The sequence below is a fragment of the Acanthaster planci genome, linkage group LG07, assembly GCF_054643075.1.
Source record: "Acanthaster planci isolate LZ-2023a linkage group LG07, COTS_SCS, whole genome shotgun sequence".
NCBI classification, from domain to species: domain Eukaryota; kingdom Metazoa; phylum Echinodermata; class Asteroidea; order Valvatida; family Acanthasteridae; genus Acanthaster; species Acanthaster planci.
The window spans coordinates 5681764-5702097 of NC_141783.1; the positions used below are offsets into that span (position 1 = coordinate 5681764).

A 20334-nucleotide genomic window follows, 5' to 3' on the forward strand; every position below is an offset into this window, starting at 1 on the left:
TTCCTCTGTTTCTTCTTCACACCCCGCTTTGTACCCCTTGGGGGCCCGGCAGATTGGGGTAAAGCCTTACAATTTCTGAGGGTTTAGAACTCATAGTTTCTTTCTAATTATACGCTTTTAAAAATATTTTTGCTTAAAATTTTTGTGTAGCAAGTTTCAGGCCTTATGTTTGCTTAGTGATTTTTAGCCTTTAGGCCGGGTAGCGATTTCTAACTCGATCGAAATTCCAGTTCCTTTATTGTTAATGACTTTTCCCTTGTCGTTTCTCACGGAAAAAGTGAAACTTGTTATTTTTTTCGTTTTTAACTGCTTTTGCCATATTACCCGGGTCTGTTATAGAGCAAAACATGTCTGAAGGCTGATCGTTATAATTATTATAATACATGTTTATCTCGTGACAGTGTATCCAGAGCTCCCCAAAAGGGTTTACGTTTATTTTCCCTTTGTAAATAACGTTTGGAACTATCCTGTCTTTAGATAAATTGAGTAGTTTTGAGAATCCTTTACCAAACAGCAATCTAAGATATTACGCCCGTCACCATAATTGTAACTATAAGTTTAAGTCTCGATGTATGTAGACTATTTTCCAAGTTTAGTTGGCAATCTGGTTTATTGCATTTAAGAAGAAATTCAAGAAAAAACCCTCCCGGTATGTAGTTGCTGTCCCTCCCTTGAATATATGTGAGCTTCAAGTAAAGAGAAAACAAAGATAATTAACAGCACGTTTAATAAAGATCTTTTTAACATTACACTCTCCTAATGACTTCAATCTAAATAGAATGAAAAGGCACGCCGGGAGATGAGTTGGTATTCCAGCAATGATTTGTGCGTAATAACCCATAGTAAATTTTAGATAAATAACCCATATAAACGGCTCCATTATTTGCTTGAAAATGGCCTTGACTGAATAAAGATTTCAAATGATAATTTACCCAACTGAATACTTCTGAACCCCCTAGGATGTATGATGATTGCTGATTTGAAACCCTGTTCTGAATTCTGTTAACTTGTATACACTGAGGCGCTAGCGCTAAGCGTGGCCTTTTTATGAAGCGCGCCCTCACGAGACGGCCGTGAAAACTCGGCACTGCTGCAACATGGCCGCCCCCAAATTTCACCAAGAAATTTGCTAACTGTTAAGGCAACGGCAAAAACGTAACACTTCAGTTGAAACGATAAAAAGTTGAAGAACGCAGTTGCGATGAGAACACAGTTTTTTTTTTATTCTTACTCAAGCAAGCAGTTCCTCGTGCCACAAAGTCTAAAGGGAATGAGAGTTTGGGTTAGTAACAGATTGGCCAAACCAGGAGTATCACCCTCATCATACTTTGCCAGTCGCACCAGCCGGGCCACTGGGCGTTTGTACTCTCGGTCGTTGACTCGAACACTGACTACCCTCACTCTCTGGTCATCACCAGGAAACACTTGTGTAATCGTCCCCACTGGCCACTGAGACCTTGGGAGCTGGGGATCTGCTATCATCACAACATCTCCCTCCGACAGGTTTTCCTCTTCCTTTTGCCATTTCTGGCGGGTTTGCAGGTTAGGAAGATAGGACCTAACAAAGTGACGCCAAAACTGATCGGCTAGTACTTGACTGTGCCACCAATTCCTGCGACCCTTCAGCTCTCTCTCGTCATAGACCACCATCGGAAGTGCTGGATCCCATCGCCCCATAAGGAGCATGTTTGGAGTTACTGGATCCACGTCAGCAATCTCAGAGGAGGCGTATCCCAGAGGTTTTGAATTGAGGATACCCTCAACCTCCACTAGCACTGTGCGAAGAACTGCGTCAGTTACGGTCCTATCTCCAAGTACTGCCTTTAAAGCTCCTTTGGCTGATCTGACTTCCCGCTCCCAAGTACCCCCAAAATGGGGCGCATTGGGGGGGGGGTTAAATTTGAATTTGACCTTGTACTTGGCAAGTCGCTGCACAATATCCAGCTCCATTGCCTTTAAAGTCTGCTCGATTTCTGTATTGGCCCCCTTGAAATTTGTTCCACAGTCGCTAAGAAGTTCAAAGGGAACTCCTCTGCGAGAGGCGAAGCGCCTGTAGGCCATCAAGAAGTGATCGGCATCCAGACTTTCTAGAATATCGAGGTGCACTGCTCGGGTGGTCATGCATTTGAAGAGTAGCCCCCATCGTTTTTCCTGTCGCCGCCCAATTTTAACTGTCAGGGGCCCAAAACAGTCTACTCCTGTAGAGTAGAAGGGTGGCTTTTCCAGCCGCAGCTTGCATTCTGGAAGATCTTCCATGCGGGGCACCCTGGGCGTCCCTCGCCAGCGACGGCATTCTGGGCAAGCATGCAAGATTCCCTTTACCATACTGCGCCCCCGCAAGATCCAAAACCGGCGCCGCAAATGGGCGAACACTTGATCAGTACCAGCCTGATGACTAAAATAGGCATCAGCATCCTTTATCAGGAGTTTTGTGACAGGATGGTGTGGGTCAAGAACAACTGGATGGGGCTCAACCAAAGCAGTGTCTGTTGAGGAAGCCTTCCTTAAGCGACCTCCAACTCTAATCAGCTTGTTAACTGGGTCAAGCTCCGGTGCCAACTCAAGAAGACGACTATTTCGAGACAGCTCCCTATTGGACAAAAGAGCACCAACTTCCTCCTTAAAGGTCTCGCTCTGTGCCTTTCGAAGCAACAAAATCTCCACCTCCTGGGTTTGTTCTGGAGTTAGAATACCATCCAGCAACTGATCGTCTGGGTACAGCTGCCTTCCAACTGCACTGACCAATTCTGTCCAACTTGAAAAGGCTGTAAAGTCAACATCAACCTCTGAGGTAGGCACTGTGAGACCACAGAAGACACTCTTGATTTCATTTTGTTCAACGATAGAGTTGACACGAGTTTGTGCCAAGATACATGCACTGTCCTTCTGCCACTCCTCTTGAGGGTCATGAAGCCACCCTGGGCCATCAGTCCATCTGGAGCCTTTCCCTAATTTGGAAACTGGTAAGCCGCGGGTGACATCGTCAGCAGGGTTATCCTCACTTCGAACATAGCGCCACTCCATACCCTCAGACAATGTTTGTATCTCGGCTACACGAGTTCCAACGAAAACCTTGAACCTGCATGACTCTGACTGAACCCAACTGAGTACAGTGGTGGAGTCGCTCCACATCAGAGTATACTCAACATCAATTGTAAGAGCCTCTAGGACAACTTGCGCGAGTTGGGCACCAAGGAGAGCCGCCATTAGCTCAAGACGTGGCATAGATAGCAGACGCTTTGGTGCTACCCGACATTTGGCTAACACAAAGCTTGTGTGGATCTCCCCAACGCTGTCAGTGGTACGTAAGTAGGCAACTGCCCCATACAACTTTTCTGAAGCATCACAAAAGACATGTAAGGACCTCTTCGCCTTGGCTGTCTCAACAGACGGTGGTGTATAACACCGTGACAACCGTATCTGTGGGATATACTCCAACTCCGTGCACCACTCTTCCCATCTCTGAGTTAAACCAGGATCAGTTACCCTCTGGTCCCAATCCAGCTTTTCTAACCACAAATCACGAACAAGCAACTTGGCTCTAGCTGTGAAGGGTGCAATGTCCCCCAACGGTTCAAATTGACTTGCAAGGGCCCTGAGGACTATGCGCTTAGTCAGCACATTGTGTTCTGGAACCCTGGCTGGGTGATACAGCTCATCACTCTTCCAGTCCCAGCATAGCCCAAGAGCTGGCTCTGGATCGCCCCCCTGTGGGTCCAGTGACAACGATTGTACCTGACGAGTCGAACAAGCCTCATTGGGAAGACTCTCAAGTACTGTGGGGTGACTACTCACATACTTCACCATCTGGAATCCTACTTCTTGTAAACATTTGCGTGTGCTCTGGACAAGTTGGATAGCCTCTTCTTCAGTGTCTCGACTTGCCAGCTGGTTGTCTACGTAGGTCTCTTTCTCTATTGTAGACTGGACTCGTGGATACTGGTCTACCCGGTCCACAGCAGCTTTCTGAAGGGCAAATGTTGCACAGCACGGACTACATGCAGCCCCGAATGGAAGCACCAACCACTCTATGACAACCCATTTGTCAAGATGCTCATCTTTCCAAAGGAACCGAAACATTGGTCGCTCTTCCGGTCGGAGTCTAACTTGATGAAACATGGCGGTTATATCTCCTGAAACCGCCACTCGACCCTGACGAAATCGTAAGAGAACATCCAACAGAGATGGACCCAAGGTGTGGACGCTTTTTCCCACTACTTTGTACAACATGACATGGAATATACCAACCTCGTAGTTGGTCTGCCGTCAAGTCATCCACCGGTCCAAGAACCCTGACCTGTTTCTGGTCTTGGAGTTTCCGGATGTACGTGCGACAATAATCTGCCAACTCTGAGTTTCCCTCAATCTTCCTCTGGTTTGAGCGGGCCAATGCCAATACTGCTTGTGGGAGACTGGAAGGTTTCTTGTGGTTAGGCTTCCACAAGAGTGGAGTTTCAAGCCGCTTCACCCCATCAACTTCAACTTCCCTGGTGTTCTCTTCCAGCATGTTGATGGCAAGCTTGTCAATCCTCGAGCGGGTTACCTGCTTTTCATTTACCCGTGGTAATTTATCAACTGTCATAAATTGCTCCATCAATTGGTGCAGCTGCTGGTCCGGTTGCTGTGTAGCACATGATGTGAACAGAATGCCTCGGCCCTCCAAAGTTTTACCAGGGATTTGGAGACCTTGGTGACCAAGGACAGTCCAGCCAAACAAGGTGTTTACTGCCACGGGGGAACTACACTTTGGACCACAGCGGACTTCAGACGAAAGCGTGAGTTCGACATGGTCCGCATCGATGAGCACAGACGGTTGAACCCTGTGGGCCGAAAACAATGCTAGCCCTCGTAAGTGAGGCCACTTGTTTTGTAGATCCTCTGCAGACACACTGTAATCAACTAGCTGAACATCTGGGGCGCTGAAAGCACACTGTATGCCGTACCTTTCACTGTCTCCACGAGCAGAGACTTTGAAGTCAACACATTTTCCCTTCCAGCTGGTGTCACCCATCACAGTGCTTATACAAAGTTGTTCTTCATGGCCAGGAATATTCAACTTGTCAACAACAGACTGCAGGACCATCGTCCTCTCCGCACATTCATCCAACACGCCAAAGGTGTCAATGCGACCTGAAGGCCCATGCAATGTAAGTGGCACAACTTTAATCAAAACATCACGCTTGTAGTCCACTCTAGGGCTAGGCCCCACCCCTGAACACATTACTGCTTCCTTAGCTATGGGTTCAGAAAGTTCGTGGAGGCTGGTGCGGTGGTCACCTTCGCATTCTTTACACTTTTTAGGATACACACATTCCTTTTCATGTTTCTTTGCACATTTTTTACATCGTTGGTTTGTCTTCAACCACTGCAACTTCTGTTCTCTTGTCAGGCCCTGAAATTTTTGACAAGTTTCGAGGTAGTGGCCCGATTCTCTGACTTTGCAATACAAACAGCTAATCCTCTCTGGAGTCATTGCAGATGCATTGCTTTCACTCGGGGCCTTGGTCTCAGTAGCAATCTTCTTTCTGACTGCTGATGCAGTCGCTGCTGACTGAGGACTGGCTTTGGCCATGTAAGATCTGGATGGATACGGTTGGTTGGATGGAGACTTCTTTTGCCCCTGACTCCGCCATTGTGAAGACTCCCTAGGGGACTTTGACTTGCTTGCCTTTTCTAGGAGGATCAAACTAGCTGGGCCAGTCTTCTTCTTTAACCATCGATTAAGATCATGTACTGTGTATCTCATGCCATGGCCTTGATTCCACATTTTGGACAGGAATTCTGAGTGAAGCCTCTCAGGCAATTTTTTGACAAGCTCAGTGGCATAGCGGTGGTGCCTAAGCTCATCACTAAAGTCCAATTTTTCAGCTGTTTCTACTGCTGTGGCCAGCTCATCTGAGAAGTCACGGAGTCCAGACCAATCATTGTACGCAAGGACAGGACGGGCCTCTAGCTGATTGAGTAGGCCTTGGACTATTCGTGCTGGATTCCCATATGCCTTATGCAACTGCTTCATTGTCGCCGCATATGCTCCATCTCCCAAGATGAGATTACGGTCGGCAATGGCTAGAGGACGACCTCCGAGATGACTTCGTAGGTAGGTGAATTTGGTGGCATCTGGCAGTTGATGCATGGGGCCTTTCATGATGCTGTCCCATAGAGATCTAAAGGTTACATACTGCCTAACATCATGCTCACTGTCGAACTTAAGGATGTCCAACTTGGGGAGGCTATCCCAAATTCCAAAGCCATAGCCAAACGGGCCTGCGAAAGTCGTCACAGGGCCTTTACTGGCATTGGCAGCAGGAGTTGGGGATTTGTCCTTAGCCTTGGAAGATCCCTTAGAACAGTGTGAATGTTTGCTACCTTTATCACTCTCTGATGGGTCGTCACCATTGGAGGAACTTGATTCGCCCTGTTCTTCACCACTGGAAGTGTCTGTGTCCTCTCTTGAGGTCGATGGCTCTGGAACCTTGCCATTCTTGGTTGACTGCTGCCTGGGGGCACCATGCTGGGTTGGGGATTGACTGCCCACTCCTTCCATGGCGGATGCACCACTGGTTGGTGAGAACTTGGAAACTGGCATGTCACTGAACAAACGAACTGTGGGCAAAGACTGAACTAACACGGTGTTAGGAAGAAATACGGAGGCATTTGGGTTAAAGACTTGTGGCAAGGAACTGGCCACTTGTACGCCTGCTGCCTGGTGTGAAACATACGAGTCTGCCATAACACACGAAACCGGCGCATTTATTATCCCAGGAGGATGAGTGCTTGCCGCCCCGTGTGAAATGTATGCGCCTGACATGACATGCGAAATGTGCGCGCTTGCTGGCCCAGGAAGGTAGGTGCTTGCCGCCCCGTGCGAAACGTATGTGCTTGACATGGCATGTGAAGTGTGTTGACTTGCTGCCTCACGAGGGTTAACACTTGTCTTGGGGATGGCCATGCTGTGCTGCATTAACGGTACAGGCTCGGGCATGTGCGCGTTAAGATTGACAGAGGTATTCATACCAATATCAGCCAACATGGATACAGAGGGCTCAGAAGTACTTACCCCTTCATTTACCCAAGCAAAGGTTCTATCTTTAACTGACTCCACCTGCCCTGTTAAGTGACCACCCACTTTTGTTTGGTCTTTTTCTTCCTGATAAATTACATCAATTTCATGTCTCAGTCTCTCAGTTTCTAGTTCTATCTCTGCCCGCCTCAAATCTGAGTTGATTTGAATTTCCATCTGCTTGGCTTGGAACTGGACTTTCGCTCTTTCCTCTTCCGCCTTCCTCCTGAGCTCCTCCAGTTTCCTGCGTGATTCCTGTTCAGCAAGACGTCTTGTGATCTTTGACTTGGATGATCTTGCTGAGGAGCTACATGAGGTCCCGCTGTACATGGAGGGAGGTCGTCCTGTATCGGGCACATCAGCATCTGCAGGTTGCCTGGGCAGAGAAACACTTGGTTGATGAGGAAAACTTGAAGGCTGTATGACATGGTGGTCATGGGCCTCGGGAACATGTCGCGGATAACGCCCTTGGGTTTCTGGAAAATGTGGCGGATAATGCTCTTGGGCTTCTGGTACATGTGGATAATGTCCCTGGGGATCCGGAACATGTGGCGGATAACACCCCCGACGAACATGTAGGGTTTCTTCAGCTTGGGTTTCAGTAGTGAGAGACATGTTGAACTTGACAGTTCTTAGTTAGCTGGATGTCATCCGGCTCGAAGGACCAATTTTCTGTAGACTATTTTCCAAGTTTAGTTGGCAATCTGGTTTATTGCATTTAAGAAGAAATTCAAGAAAAAACCCTCCCGGTATGTAGTTGCTGTCCCTCCCTTGAATATATGTGAGCTTCAAGTAAAGAGAAAACAAAGATAATTAACATCACGTTTAATAAAGATCTTTTTAACATTACACTCTCCTAATGACTTCAATCTAAATAGAATGAAAAGGCACGCCGGGAGATGAGTTGGTATTCCAGCAATGATTTGTGCGTAATAACCCATAGTAAATTTTAGATAAATAACCCATATAAACGGCTCCATTATTTGCTTGAAAATGGCCTTGACTGAATAAAGATTTCAAATGATAATTTACCCAACTGAATACTTCTGAACCCCCTAGGATGTATGATGATTGCTGATTTGAAACCCTGTTCTGAATTCTGTTAACTTGTATACACCGAGGCGCTAGCGCTAAGCGTGGCCTTTTTATGAAGCGCGCCCTCACGAGACGGCCGTGAAAACTCGGCACTGCTGCAACAATGTACTTAAAAACTTATACGCTCGGAATTCAAACCAATCAACGTTGTATTTAGAAAGCATTGACAACCAGTTTGATGATAAGCGCCCTCTTCCGTTGCATCTAAATTTCTTCCTCTGTATCATTCAACCTGTAGGGCACCCTCAATCATATCACTTTTTTTCCAATCGCATTCTGATTCCAACGCATTTGGAGTATGTTTCGAACCAAAATTAGACCCATTAATCAATGTGAATCAATCTAGCTACGTTGATCAAATCTAATCCAGGTTGACCTCATATTCATCCAAAATAATTCCTGTGCGTGATTAGTAATAGTGGTCGAGTTCGGGCGGCCTGTTCTTGACACGGGTTTCTTGTTCTCCGGCTCGAACGACGGGAACAGACTCAAGAACACTGTTCTTGGAACAGGATCGCAGACCACCACCTCGTCAGGGTTTTACAGGAACACACGGAAAAACTCGTGAGATTTTTATTTTTGAACAGCTGCAAAAAGTAGAGAGATGGCTTCCGAAGCCATAGACAATGAGAAGTTTTGCAAAACTGACAATAATTATTTTACACAGAAATGTATGTTCCTGTTTATATAGAAAACAATTCAGTTCATCCAAACATTAACTTTCGAATAACGTAGCTTACATGGAAGCCGCCATGTTGCTTGCCACTAACTTCCAGCGATAACCGGTTGTTTGTTCCCGGCGTTTGAGCGGCCGACCCACAAACAACAAATCGAGCTGTTCGCGAACATACGGGAACAAGCCGCCCGAACTCGGCCAGTAAGAACTCGGCAGCGATCGTAGTAAACAAAGACTATTTTTTGCTGAGTGTTCCAACTTATAAACTACCAGTACAGACAAACCCGTAAACCGCTGGATCAGCGATCCTTTGACGATTGATCAAATTGCATTCAATTTTCCGGTATACTGTGCGTCGACGGCTTGTGTGGTTGGTTGGGATTTTCTTAACGACAAAACCCCCTACGTTTCGACCCTGTTTCAATTTCATCTGTACTTTAACGTTCGAAAAATCTTGTTCTACGTGACCGCTTCCATCCGACGTACCGGTATTTAACCCGTTGAATAACCAATGTGACAACAGGGCATTTGTTGACACCTGTCGCCTTTTTAAACATTGACTCCACCAGGTCTTTTAAACAAACGCGAGACACCGTGTCGAACAGTTTGGGTACTGCTTTTTATTACAACGGGGGATATGTACCGGTTCCAGGTAAAGACAACGACACGCACGACTTAGACGCGCATAGAGAATATCTCTACGCCACTTGCATGGGATTTGGATGGGCCGATCCGCCAATAGGATCTGGGCATGAGAGTACCTACATAGTGAGTTGGATCGAGCAGTCTGACGCTGTCAAGACGGCCTGATGGGATTTTATACCCCAAAGTACTTGGGGTCACGGACGTATATAAAAAAACCTGGACTTGCAACGCCTTTGTATGAAAAAGAAGCCAACCAGCCGCCATTTTACCGAGCCGAATACAATGGCGTGGGTTGGCTCCCTACTATTGACGTCAGGAAGAACAAAGGCGGGCATTACCAGGAAAGCTTTGTATTCGGCTCGGTAAAATGGCTGCGAGTGGATTCAATGACTCTATAAGCTGATTAAGGGCATTGCGAGTCCAGATTTTATTATACACGTCCGTGCTTGGGGTCCGCAAAGCGCCCTTTGGGGTGCACTGAACCAATTCAAGCTCCATTGAAAATAGTGTCAAATCAAACAAGTTTGGAGCCCATGGCAGGCAACTGAAGTCCCTGAGGCCTCTCAAACAAAAAAGTGTTGTTGGGTCCTTCAGATTTCATTTGATTTTCAATTTTTAGTAGGTTAACCAATGAATTTTTTAATTATCCGCCCAAAACAAACTCACCCCCCAAAAAGTGAATGTTGCCAAGCCTTCCCTTCTCTTTCTTCAGCTTAGTTGCACCTGTGAGGTTTGTTTTTGAATTGTGTTATCTCAGTTTTAATTCAGTAATTTTAGACTGGTTAAATGTAAGAGTTTCTTTTATTTTCTTAACGCTTTGTCTAAACCCCTGAGTTCTCTGATATTTTAACTCTTCGGTTTTGGTTTCAACCTCTCTTTCTTGGGTAGGGTTTTCAAAAGTTTCGCTTACTTGATTGGCGGCTCTGGGGAAATTCTTGTCACTCTATATTTTCTGGTTTTATGTCATTTAGACTTTCTGCTTTTGTTTTACTGTTAGTCCATAGTCTCGAAAACATAATTCATTTATTTAAATAAAATCTCTACCGTTGTAACCAGCATCTAATGCATTGATCGTATCCATTTTTACTTTTTTTGGGGGGGGGGTTCTTCTGTCTGTGAGTAATACTTCTGTGAAGCTACCAACAGCTTTGTAATAAAGCGCTTTATTTCTGTCATATCTGAAACATATGCGTTTATGGTACGCCTTCTCTACCGAGAGTTGTAAAGAATTTATAACAGTTACTTAATACTGAATTAGTATTTAAAATTTCTACATTTTCTGCGATATCGCTTAATGGTATATCTATTTTTCTCCTTGCGTTCTTTCACCTTCTGCAAACGTCGTTGCTTGGTGCTGGGAATCTGAGACATCGTCCCAGTCTATCTTATTGTTCTTGCCAGTCTTGCGAGTCTTGCTGGTCTTGTTCTCTTTGTCATCGGTTTAAAAGAGGCATTTCCTCTGGGTCAAACCGTCCTTCTGCCATAACCTTTAATCGTTTTTTTAAAATAAGGGGTTTTAAATGGAGTTTCTAATTTTTGGTATTATGTCTAAGCTTTGGTGTAATGCTATCCAGGATCACACCCTACGTCACCAACCACTGTTGGGTTGCTTTTGAGCCTGCCGCCAATGTGGTTAGTTTTGCAGCATCTTGTACGCTCAACCTGTCAAAGTCTGGAGACCTGAAAATTGTCCAGATCTGGCAGTTGAGGTGGCATCTGAAAAAGCGAATGTTCCTCTATCCATTGATGGAAGTATCATATCCATATTCGCCTGATTTTGGAAAACATTATCGAAAGAAGACACGTTCTTGTCCTCTGCTTGCTGTTTTTTGTTGAGTTCTCCTCAGGTCTGCATTTTTGGTCGTGTTCCCGCGAAAAAATGGCCTCATATATTGCAGCGTAAAAAACCTCCAAATTGTCCCAATCTGGCGATTGCATCTGAAAGAGCGAATGTTCATCAACCCATCCATGTAAGTTTCATATCCATATTGGCTGGATTTCAGAAAATATCTTCGATAGAATACAGGCCGTTCTTTTCCTACTGCTTTCTATTTCTTGCGCAATTCTTCTCATGTCTACGTATTATATTGGTCGTGTCCCCGCGCAAAGATGGCTTAATATCACGACCAATAATGCGTAAACATGTGAAGAATGAAGATATTTTCCTAAATCAGGCCAAAATGTATATTTTACTTCCATCAATCGAGTGAGGAACATTCGCCGTTTCAGATGCCACCACGAGTGGCAGATTTGGACAATTTTTACGTCTTTACGCTGCCGTATATGAAACCACCTTTGCGGCGGCAACACGAACAATAATGCGTAGATATGAGAATAATTTCACAAGAAATAGAAAGCAGTAGGACAAGAACGACCTGCCTTCTTTCGGGTACATTTTCTTAAATCAGGCCAATATGGATGTGAAACTTCCATCGTTGGATAGAGAATTATTCGCCCTTTCAGATGCCATCACGATTGCCAGATTTAGACAATTTTCAGGTCGTTTACGCTACAACATATGAAGCCGTCTTTGGGCGGCAACACGATCATTAAAGAATAATTATTACACTAACTATAAAAAGCAGTAGGAGAAGAACGTCCTGCCTTCTTTCGAGGCTATTTCCCTAAATCCGTAGGGAAATTGGTAGGGGAACATTCGCCCTTTCAGACACCACTACGATTGCCAGGTTTGGACAATTTTTTTACATCGTTTACGCTGCAATAGGCCTATATGAAGCGATCTTTGCGTGGGAGCATGACCATTAAAGAATAATTATTACACCAAATATAACAAGAAGTAGGACAAGAACGCCTGCGTTCTTTTGCAAATATTTTGCTAAATCATGAAAATATTGATATTAAACTTACATGGACAGATGGGGGAACATTCGCCCTTTCCGATGCCACCGCGGTTGCCAGGTTTGGACAAGTATCAGGTCTTTTACGCTGTAATATATGAAGCCATCTTTTCGCGGCAACACGACCATTAAAGAATAATTATTACACAAGAAATAGAAAGCAGTAGGACAAAAACGTCCTGCTTTCTTTCGATGCTATTTTCATAAATCAGGCCAATATTGATATGAAACTCCATCAACAGATAAAGAAACATTCGCCCTTTCTGATGCCACCACGATTGCCAGGTTTGGACAAGTATCGGGTCTTTTACACTGCATTATATGAAGCACTTTACGCGGGAACACGACCATTAAAGAATAATTATTGCATAAGAAATTGAAAGCAGTAGGAAAGGACTGCCTGCGTTCTTTCGAGGATATTCTCCTAAATCGGGCCAATATGGATATGAATCTCCATCTATGGGTAGAGGAACAACTGCCCTTTTAGATGCCACCACGATTGCCAGATTTGGAAAATTTTCAGGTCTTTTACGCTTAATATATGACGCCATCTTTGCACGGCAACACGACCACTAAAGAATGATTATTACACCAAATATAACAAGCAGTAGGACAAGAACGCCTTCGTTCTTTCGCGGATATTTTGCTAAATTATTTCCAACTTGGTAACAGTGTTGTCATTGACTAGCAGGAACCAAATTGCCATTAAGATTGTCATCAAAATTATTCAAGTTTGCCACACTAAACATTTAAAGTTAACCTCTGAGTGAAACCGACATCATAAAATTACCATAGGTCCCTCTCTGCTCAGTAACTTTTATTCAGACAATCTGTATCACGGAGGCTTCAACATACATGTACTTTGGTTTACACAAATTTTGAATGCTCAAATGAGGACCCCGTTGAAATTAACTGAAGTACTGAAAAACCTTTTCTAAATACTTAAGGAATTTAGAATTTAACCTAGAATTAGATGTTAACTCATAAAAACCAAAAACTTCAATCCTAACCTGTTTTGTATGTTTATACTGTTAAGTTTACTCGTTTGATAAATGCGAATGTAATTTGAAGAAACCTGATTTCAAGGGGCTTTGATTATAGCAGTGTTTTTTTTCAGTGTTTTTCAACAGGGTTTCAGGCTCAGTGAAAAGTTGACAATGAAACAGGTACAAAAACGGAACAAAACCCAGAAATATCCCATAATATACAAAATGATACATGTAGATTCTTCATACCCTTGCTACTCACATGCTTAACTCATTAAGTCATTACACAGTAAATAACAAATCCCATGCAAATTTATTTATACGCAAAATGCACAGAACGATGCAAATCATGCCATGTATAATGTAACTTGCATGTGAGTTGCATTACAGAAGTTGATCCAGATGTGGCATTGCTATACCATTCCTCCCCTCAACTTGCCTCAAGGTGGTTCTGGAAAGTTTCCCTCACCTCAGTGATGTGCAGTTGTTGCTGGAAATAACAACAAAAATATCACATACATCAACTTTTGGGGAAAAGGAGGACAGCTTTAGCTGTGACCGTCAAATATTTGGGAGATAGGGTAGTATCTTTGTTCTTCATGTAAATGATAGTGACTAAAGCGCACTTAAATTTACTAGTAAGCATGTACATATACATGAACACAAATCATAATTTCACAATCAGGAGTCCATGGGTATGAACCAGCCTCGGTGGAGATTCAAATTGCCCTGCACCACTCGGAGATTCAAAGTGCCCTACACCACTAGGAGATTCAAAGTGCCCAGCACCACTAGGAGATTCAAAGTGCCCTGCACTACTAGGAGATTCAAAGTGCCCTGCACTACTAGGAGATAACCCACAAAATAAAGTTCCTTAAAATTTCGAAGCAACTTCATCTGGTGGAATAAGTAGCATCTACTTCCTCACCATTACTGTTGTGTCTCGGTGCCTTAACCGAACCATTCCAGTCTTCAGTGTGTTTTCACTGAGCAAGACAACAAATGGAATTCCCATTTCATCAAATCTAAAGAAAAAAGAACAGAAATATTGTTTACATTTAAAGCCGGTAACCAAATTTACATGTATATTCCTCCCCCACATTAACTGTGTGGGTTGGGTCCACTAGAGAATACCTACCCAAACAGTCACTACAAATGCAAATTTCCCATGCATGCATGGCTATTCGCTGAAAAGACTTTATCATCCAAGATGCTCTGTGACCTCCCACTATGCACTGTGGTCTTGCTGCCATGTTCATCCTTTTCAAAAGCGACTAAAAAGTCGTAGCCTGGTGGGGAGGATGGGTGGGAGAGGGCTGTTTGGGTAGGTATTCTCTTGTAGACCCAACCCACACAGTTAATGTGGGAGAGGAGTCTACAACGTTCTACCTATCCAAACAGTCACTATATATGCAGAGTGGCACCATTACTGGTTGGGGGTTGGCTACTGAGCATACAATAACTAGACTGATAAGAGCCCATGTAACCACTGGCAGGTAAATATAACAATATCAGTGAGAGATTCTCATGATAAGTGGAGCTAGAACTGAACTCACCCTAACGGGATTCTTCATGAGCATTGTTGTTCGCCCTTATTGCCGGAGCTTGTGCTGCGGGAAGTAGAACCGTCCTGCCATGTACAGAGTTGTTATGCAGGATGTCCCTCAGGTAGCAGGATGTGAAAGTAGAGGGAGACTCCCAGCATGCAGCTTTACATATGTCTGCAGTAGGCACATCCCAAAAGTAAGACCATGAGGTACAAACTGCTCTAACGTCGTGAGCCCTGATGTAGTGTTTACCTTGCTCATCAGGTTATGGAGCCAATCTGGATTAGCAAACTTGATGGCTGCGACCATCCAGCGAGCTATCGTGTCTCTTGCTGCTGGGCGATGTGGACTTGTAGAGGTGATGAATAGTTGAGTTGTCGATTTTCTGAGACCTTTAGTTTTGGTTAAGTACCAATTCAGGGTCCGAACTGGACACCAGATTTTATCAGCATTATCCCCAGAGTGTGAGGAAATCATAGGTAAAAAGGGCTTGAAGGAAGGAGTGTGGTTTTTCGTTAGAAAACCGACAGTGGAGATGAGGCAGACTCCGTGAGGCTCCCAGTGCAGATGACTGTCTGCCAACAAGAGAGCTTGTAATTTGCAGCCTCTCCTAAATATAGCTGCCGCTAATAGAAAGGCCAGCTTAGTACTAGCGTGCAGGAGGGTCGCGTTACTCAAGGGTCCGAAGGGAGGACCGGCCAGCATCCAGAGAACCTTGTTCAAGTCCCAAGATGCAACTAATTTCTTCATAGGATGTTCTATGAACATTCCACGAAGTAGGTGGTGCAGTACTGGGTTGCAGGAGATGTCAGAGCCATCCTCAAAACCAATGTGGATAGCAGCCAAGGCTGACCAATAATTAGATAATATAATTAATCGTAGAGACTTGGAGTCCCAACTCAAATAAGTGCAACAGGAAATCGGTGACGGCATTCAGAGGAGCATCGGTTGGAGCCAAAGCCTATTCTTCACACCACCTAGCGAAATGCTGTATTCTGCTATCTTAAATTTTGTGGGTGGATAGACAAGTGGTCGACGAACATGGAGCCTTGACAGCCAGGGGAACCAGGGCTGGCGAGGCCAGAACAGGGGGACTAGGAGTATCCGGCAGTGTTCGCGCTAGATTTTGAAGAGAACCCTTGGGATCAGCGAGATGAGTGGAAAGGCGTACTCTAGAATGCCCGACCAGTCGATCTGCAGGGAGTCCTTGGCTCAGGCTTGGGGGCTCGGAGATCTTGTGCAGAAGGTCGGAAGTTGGGCGTTGGTGGGAGAGGCAAAGAGATCGAAGTATGGCCTGACAACCTCTGGATGGAGAGTCCATTCTGTCGGGAGTATTTTGCTGTGGGAGAGAGAGCGTTTGCTATTGTGTTGTTGGGGCCGGCGATGCGGAAGGCTTACAGGTTGACTGCAGGTCTCCCAGGTAAGAATGCACAACTTGGGGGATCGAGTGCCACCTTGGTGATTGATGTACGCCACAGCTGTAGAATTGTCTGAGTGAACCAGGACATTCTTTCCTTTGACGTATGGTAGGAAGCATAGCAGAAAGTGGAATATCACCTGAAGCTCCAAGACATTGATGTGATTCGCCTGGAAGGCAGGGGGCCCGGTTCCCGAGATCTGGTGAGGAGAGAGGGAGGCCCTCCAGCCGTGAGATGATGCATTGGTTGTTATTACTACGGTCACTTTTGGCCGGAGGAATTGTATACCGGTGATTTAGTGACATTCCTCTAACCACCAACGCAGATGGTGTCGAACGTTGTCTGATAAGGGAACCACGACTGATTAGGTCCCATTTGGGTTGAAAACAGGAGAGCAGATGAAGCTGAAGAGATCTCATGGTAAGTCTGCACTACAGTATTAGGTTGACCATACTTGCCATCAGCCAGAGGAGACGAAGCCATGCAAGGGCTGGAGGAGACTGGGTTGAGCGAAAAAGGGATACGCACTCTCGGAGGTTGGTGATGCGATTGGCTGTCGGGGTGATAATACCCCTGCGGAGATTGAGTTCTGCACCGAGGTAGGTCGGGACTGAGATGGAGACAGTCTTGGCTTTTCTCAATTGATGATGAAGCCCAGGTGAGAAGAAAGGTCGTAGGTTAGACGAGTTGATGCTATTGCTTCCTCTAAGGTACGACCTACAATCAGCCAGTCGTCCAGGTACTAGAAGAACAGCATGTCCAGCTGACGTAGATGGGTGACAACAGTCTTTGCAACCCCGGTGAAGACCTTGAGGCATGTCAAAAGACAGAATGATAGGGCTCGAAATTCGTAGACTTGACTCTTGTGCGTGAAGCAGAGAAACTTCCTGGATAGGAATGTGAAGATATGTGTCCCAGAGGTTGATTGTCAAAGCCCATGACAGCATTGGGATAGAGCGTATCACTGTCAGTGTATTTCCAAACTGAATTTCTTGGGCCGGATGTATTTGTTGAGTGGCTTGAGATTGATTATTGGTTGTCGCTTGTCGGTCCCCTTCTTGGCGATAAGAAAGTAGGTGGAGAAAAAAAATCGTCTGTCACGCAGTTGGGATGGACGTAACTGATGGCATTTTTCAGGAGCAGGGAGTTCGGCTTCCAGGGCCAAGCGTTTGTCGTTCTTTTATGTGGCACCAGGGTTCGACGGGTTTGAGATCAGTGGTCGTGGAACATGAAATGGTGCAATCATTGGGGACAGCCCCCGAAGGAACGGGGGTGCACAACAAAGATCCTCTGCTCGACCGCGGCTGGCTGGGCTTGGTTGAAGTGCAGAATGAAGCTCGACATTGGGTCAGTTGTGGGAGCAGAGGACGAAAGGAGTGTGTCCTGGGTGGCAGTGGCTTAGGATTCTGAGACTGACGTGGCTGAGTTTGCCGCAAGGCTGGAGTCAACAGTTCCCGGAAGGAGAGCTTCTCAGTGGTGTCAATACGCTTGGCTTTGGCCTCGAGAGATTCCAAGAACTTGCCGGCAGAGAGGTCCTTGCGCGGGCACGACTGTCTTACAGGAGGCACATCCTGTTAGGGACCCCCACTCGCAGCTAAGGCCTATTTCCTCGTCAGAGCCACATATACGAGTGAAACACTCACGCGGCTAGACCTCGTCCCCGTCCTACTGCTTATTGAGAATCGCCCACTCAAGCGGTTAGGCCTTGATCCACAATGGCTGCTTAAATAAGGGAACACCCGCTCAAGCGGTTACAAGCAAAGATCGTAAAGCGCAGCGTAGTGGCGCAAGATGGGGAACTTCACCATGAATACGCGTAAAACGTTGTTATCACATGGGCGCCATTCTGGTTGGACGACTGCGCAGTGCATGTTAATGCACAGGCGCAGACGCCGCAACAGGCACGCACACATATGAACGTTCACACTCGAATGGTGCCCATGGTGATAACACCTCTATGGCCAAATTACCCATCTTGTGCCGCTACCCGGCGCTGTATAATCTTTGGTTACAAGGGAGGATCTGCTAAAAATAGAATCTACCCTCTCATGCAGCTAGGATTGTGTGGATTATATGGGCCGCTTATGTGCAAATGCACCCACTCAAGCCTCCCGGCCTATGGGGAGTGTAGGGTTGACCGTAACACTGACACTGACGGTAAACACCTGCAGAATGCACACACAAACAAAAAAAGAGAGAAGGGCACCAAAAAACAAGGAAATAACACTCTTACCAACAGGAATAAAATCACACAAGGTAACGATTTATTCAGAAATGATGATTGGATGATTAAAGTCAACACACAACTGTGTAGCGAAAACGGAACTCGAAAAACTTGAAGTTGTCTTAAAGACACGCCCGTTGTGATACGGTGCAGAGAAAAGAAGGACGAACATGGCGGCAAGACCGCAGTGCATGGTGGGAGGTCATAGGACATCTTGGATGATAAAGTCTTTTCAGCGAATAGCCATGCACGCTTGGGAAATCTGCATATGTAGTGACTGTTTGGGTAGGTAGAGTGCCGTAGACGTGTGTTTTTCAGCTACCTTCCCCAGGTTTGATGAGCCTCTATGAGCAATACAAATAGATCGTACAGATTTCTATTTTTAAGACTATTTAAAATCCTGGTAGAAATTGTGGCATCCTGGTGACAACTCAAATAAGCCCTTAATCACTTGTTGATACTTTTTTGGCACAGCATGTTCTTTATTTGAAAGGAAGCAAGTGTGATATCCTAAAGCATTTAGCTTAGAATGAGAGAGTGAGACATACATGCTGTTTTGGTGGCTGTACTGCAATCACGAGGAGTGCGTGACCCTTGACCTTTAATGCTTTCCAAGAATACTACGTCCCTTTCCACCTTGAATTATAACTGTATACATAAAAGAGTGATTTTGTAAATGTGAAGCAGATGATTAATTAAACAAGATTAAAAAAACTGGAAATTAGCTGAGAAAAGTTTCACTGTCCATTTTTGTACTGTCCCCAAAATATATGCCTTATTGTTTTATTATTATCTTTGTTTTGAACTAGAGTCACAGTTGAATACTATTATCCACTTCGTGCCGGGGCATTTTTCAACGTTGAGGATGCTGGGCCGGCATGACTATCATTTTTTCCATTTTCAAAATCCTTCAACAATTCATCATTCCATTTAACAGTCGTTTATAGCCACACGGAGTAATCTTCAGGCACTACTCTAAGTTGACAGGTGACCTTCATTGACGCCCGAATATTTCAGCCAGGCCTGCAGCCTTGTAAACAGAGCCCAGATTGTGCGGTGTTGTACAACTGTCTTCAGTTCACGAACCTGGCTCAGTGCACTGCTGACCTCTTTTCAATAGGGGCCAGATACGCATGCAGCGGTGCTGTGTGGCTCATCGCTGCGGTGGTGGAGAGCTTTTGTCCCCGGTGGTAATCCGCTTGCTCTAAATACCCCAAACCCTGGTATACGGTTTCAAAATAACTCTGGATTATCACCACTTTTGAGAGTGAAAAATGCCGGTAATGCCCAGCAGCCTGGTCTTTTGTTCGTAGTACGGTCTTTTGTTACAGGGCCCTGTTTCCTTTGTCCGAGTTCGGAGACCCCGGCCACACATATAAACCATACGGCTCCGATTTCGGAGTCCCCGGCTGGTATTGGTTATTATTATTATTTTTTTGAGCTAGTCACAGTTACAGAGTTGCATTTTCTTTCAGCCATTTTTACTTTTTCCTTCGTAAGACCAAACTTGAAGTTCTCTAAACGTAAACAGGAAACGAATTGGGTAAACACACTTTGCAGATGTTCTCAAACAAATTAAACAAAAGTGTCCAACATGCATGTGTCTTTCCTACAGTCTTTACGTCACAGTCTTTTAGGTGAGCAGGTGGGTGGCAATTTCGAGCAGGGTTCTGGCGCGGTGCTGGTGCTCGAGTGGGAGTGTGTATCGGATTTGTCACGTCCTCAATGTCGGATTCCTCAGGATCCTGCTGGGTCGGTGTGTTGGTCTGGATGCGTTTGTATCGTGAGATGTTGCGTGTGACTGTGTGAGTGCCACGCTGAGCTG

General features: G+C 45.3%; 3 protein-coding genes across 9 annotated transcripts in view; all 3 read right to left on the minus strand.

Moving 5' to 3' along the window:
• Window positions 1-582: 582 nt before the first annotated feature.
• LOC110989997 (uncharacterized) lies at window positions 583-3293 on the minus strand. Its single transcript, XM_087139517.1, has 2 exons — window positions 933-3293; window positions 583-686 (listed from the first exon to the last, which is right to left on the minus strand). Exon 1 carries the CDS (start codon window positions 3223-3225, stop codon window positions 1228-1230), a length of 1998 nt encoding a protein of 665 aa, XP_086995643.1. The 5' UTR covers window positions 3226-3293; the 3' UTR covers window positions 583-686; window positions 933-1227.
• Window positions 3294-3658: 365 nt separating this feature from the next.
• Window positions 3659-8254, minus strand: LOC147798589 (uncharacterized). The gene is made up of 3 exons (XM_087139203.1): window positions 8093-8254; window positions 4219-7846; window positions 3659-3735 (listed from the first exon to the last, which is right to left on the minus strand). Exons 2-3 carry the CDS (start codon window positions 7673-7675, stop codon window positions 3659-3661), a joined length of 3534 nt encoding a protein of 1177 aa, XP_086995329.1. The 5' UTR covers window positions 7676-7846; window positions 8093-8254.
• Window positions 8255-13115: 4861 nt separating this feature from the next.
• Window positions 13116-20334, minus strand: part of polg2 (DNA polymerase gamma 2, accessory subunit) — a 35586-nt gene continuing 28367 nt past the window's right edge. For 6 of the 7 annotated variants that reach the window (XM_087139166.1, XM_087139167.1, XM_087139163.1 and 3 more), the window contains 2 exons: window positions 14249-14345; window positions 13116-13810 (listed from right to left, as the gene is read on the minus strand). In XM_087139166.1, the coding sequence (XP_086995292.1) occupies window positions 13751-13810; window positions 14249-14345 (157 nt within the window). In that variant the 3' untranslated portion in view covers window positions 13116-13750. Of the gene's footprint in view, window positions 13811-14248; window positions 14346-19057; window positions 19158-20334 lie in introns of all 7 variants that reach the window. The other variant, XR_015425951.1, reaches the window with a different exon arrangement.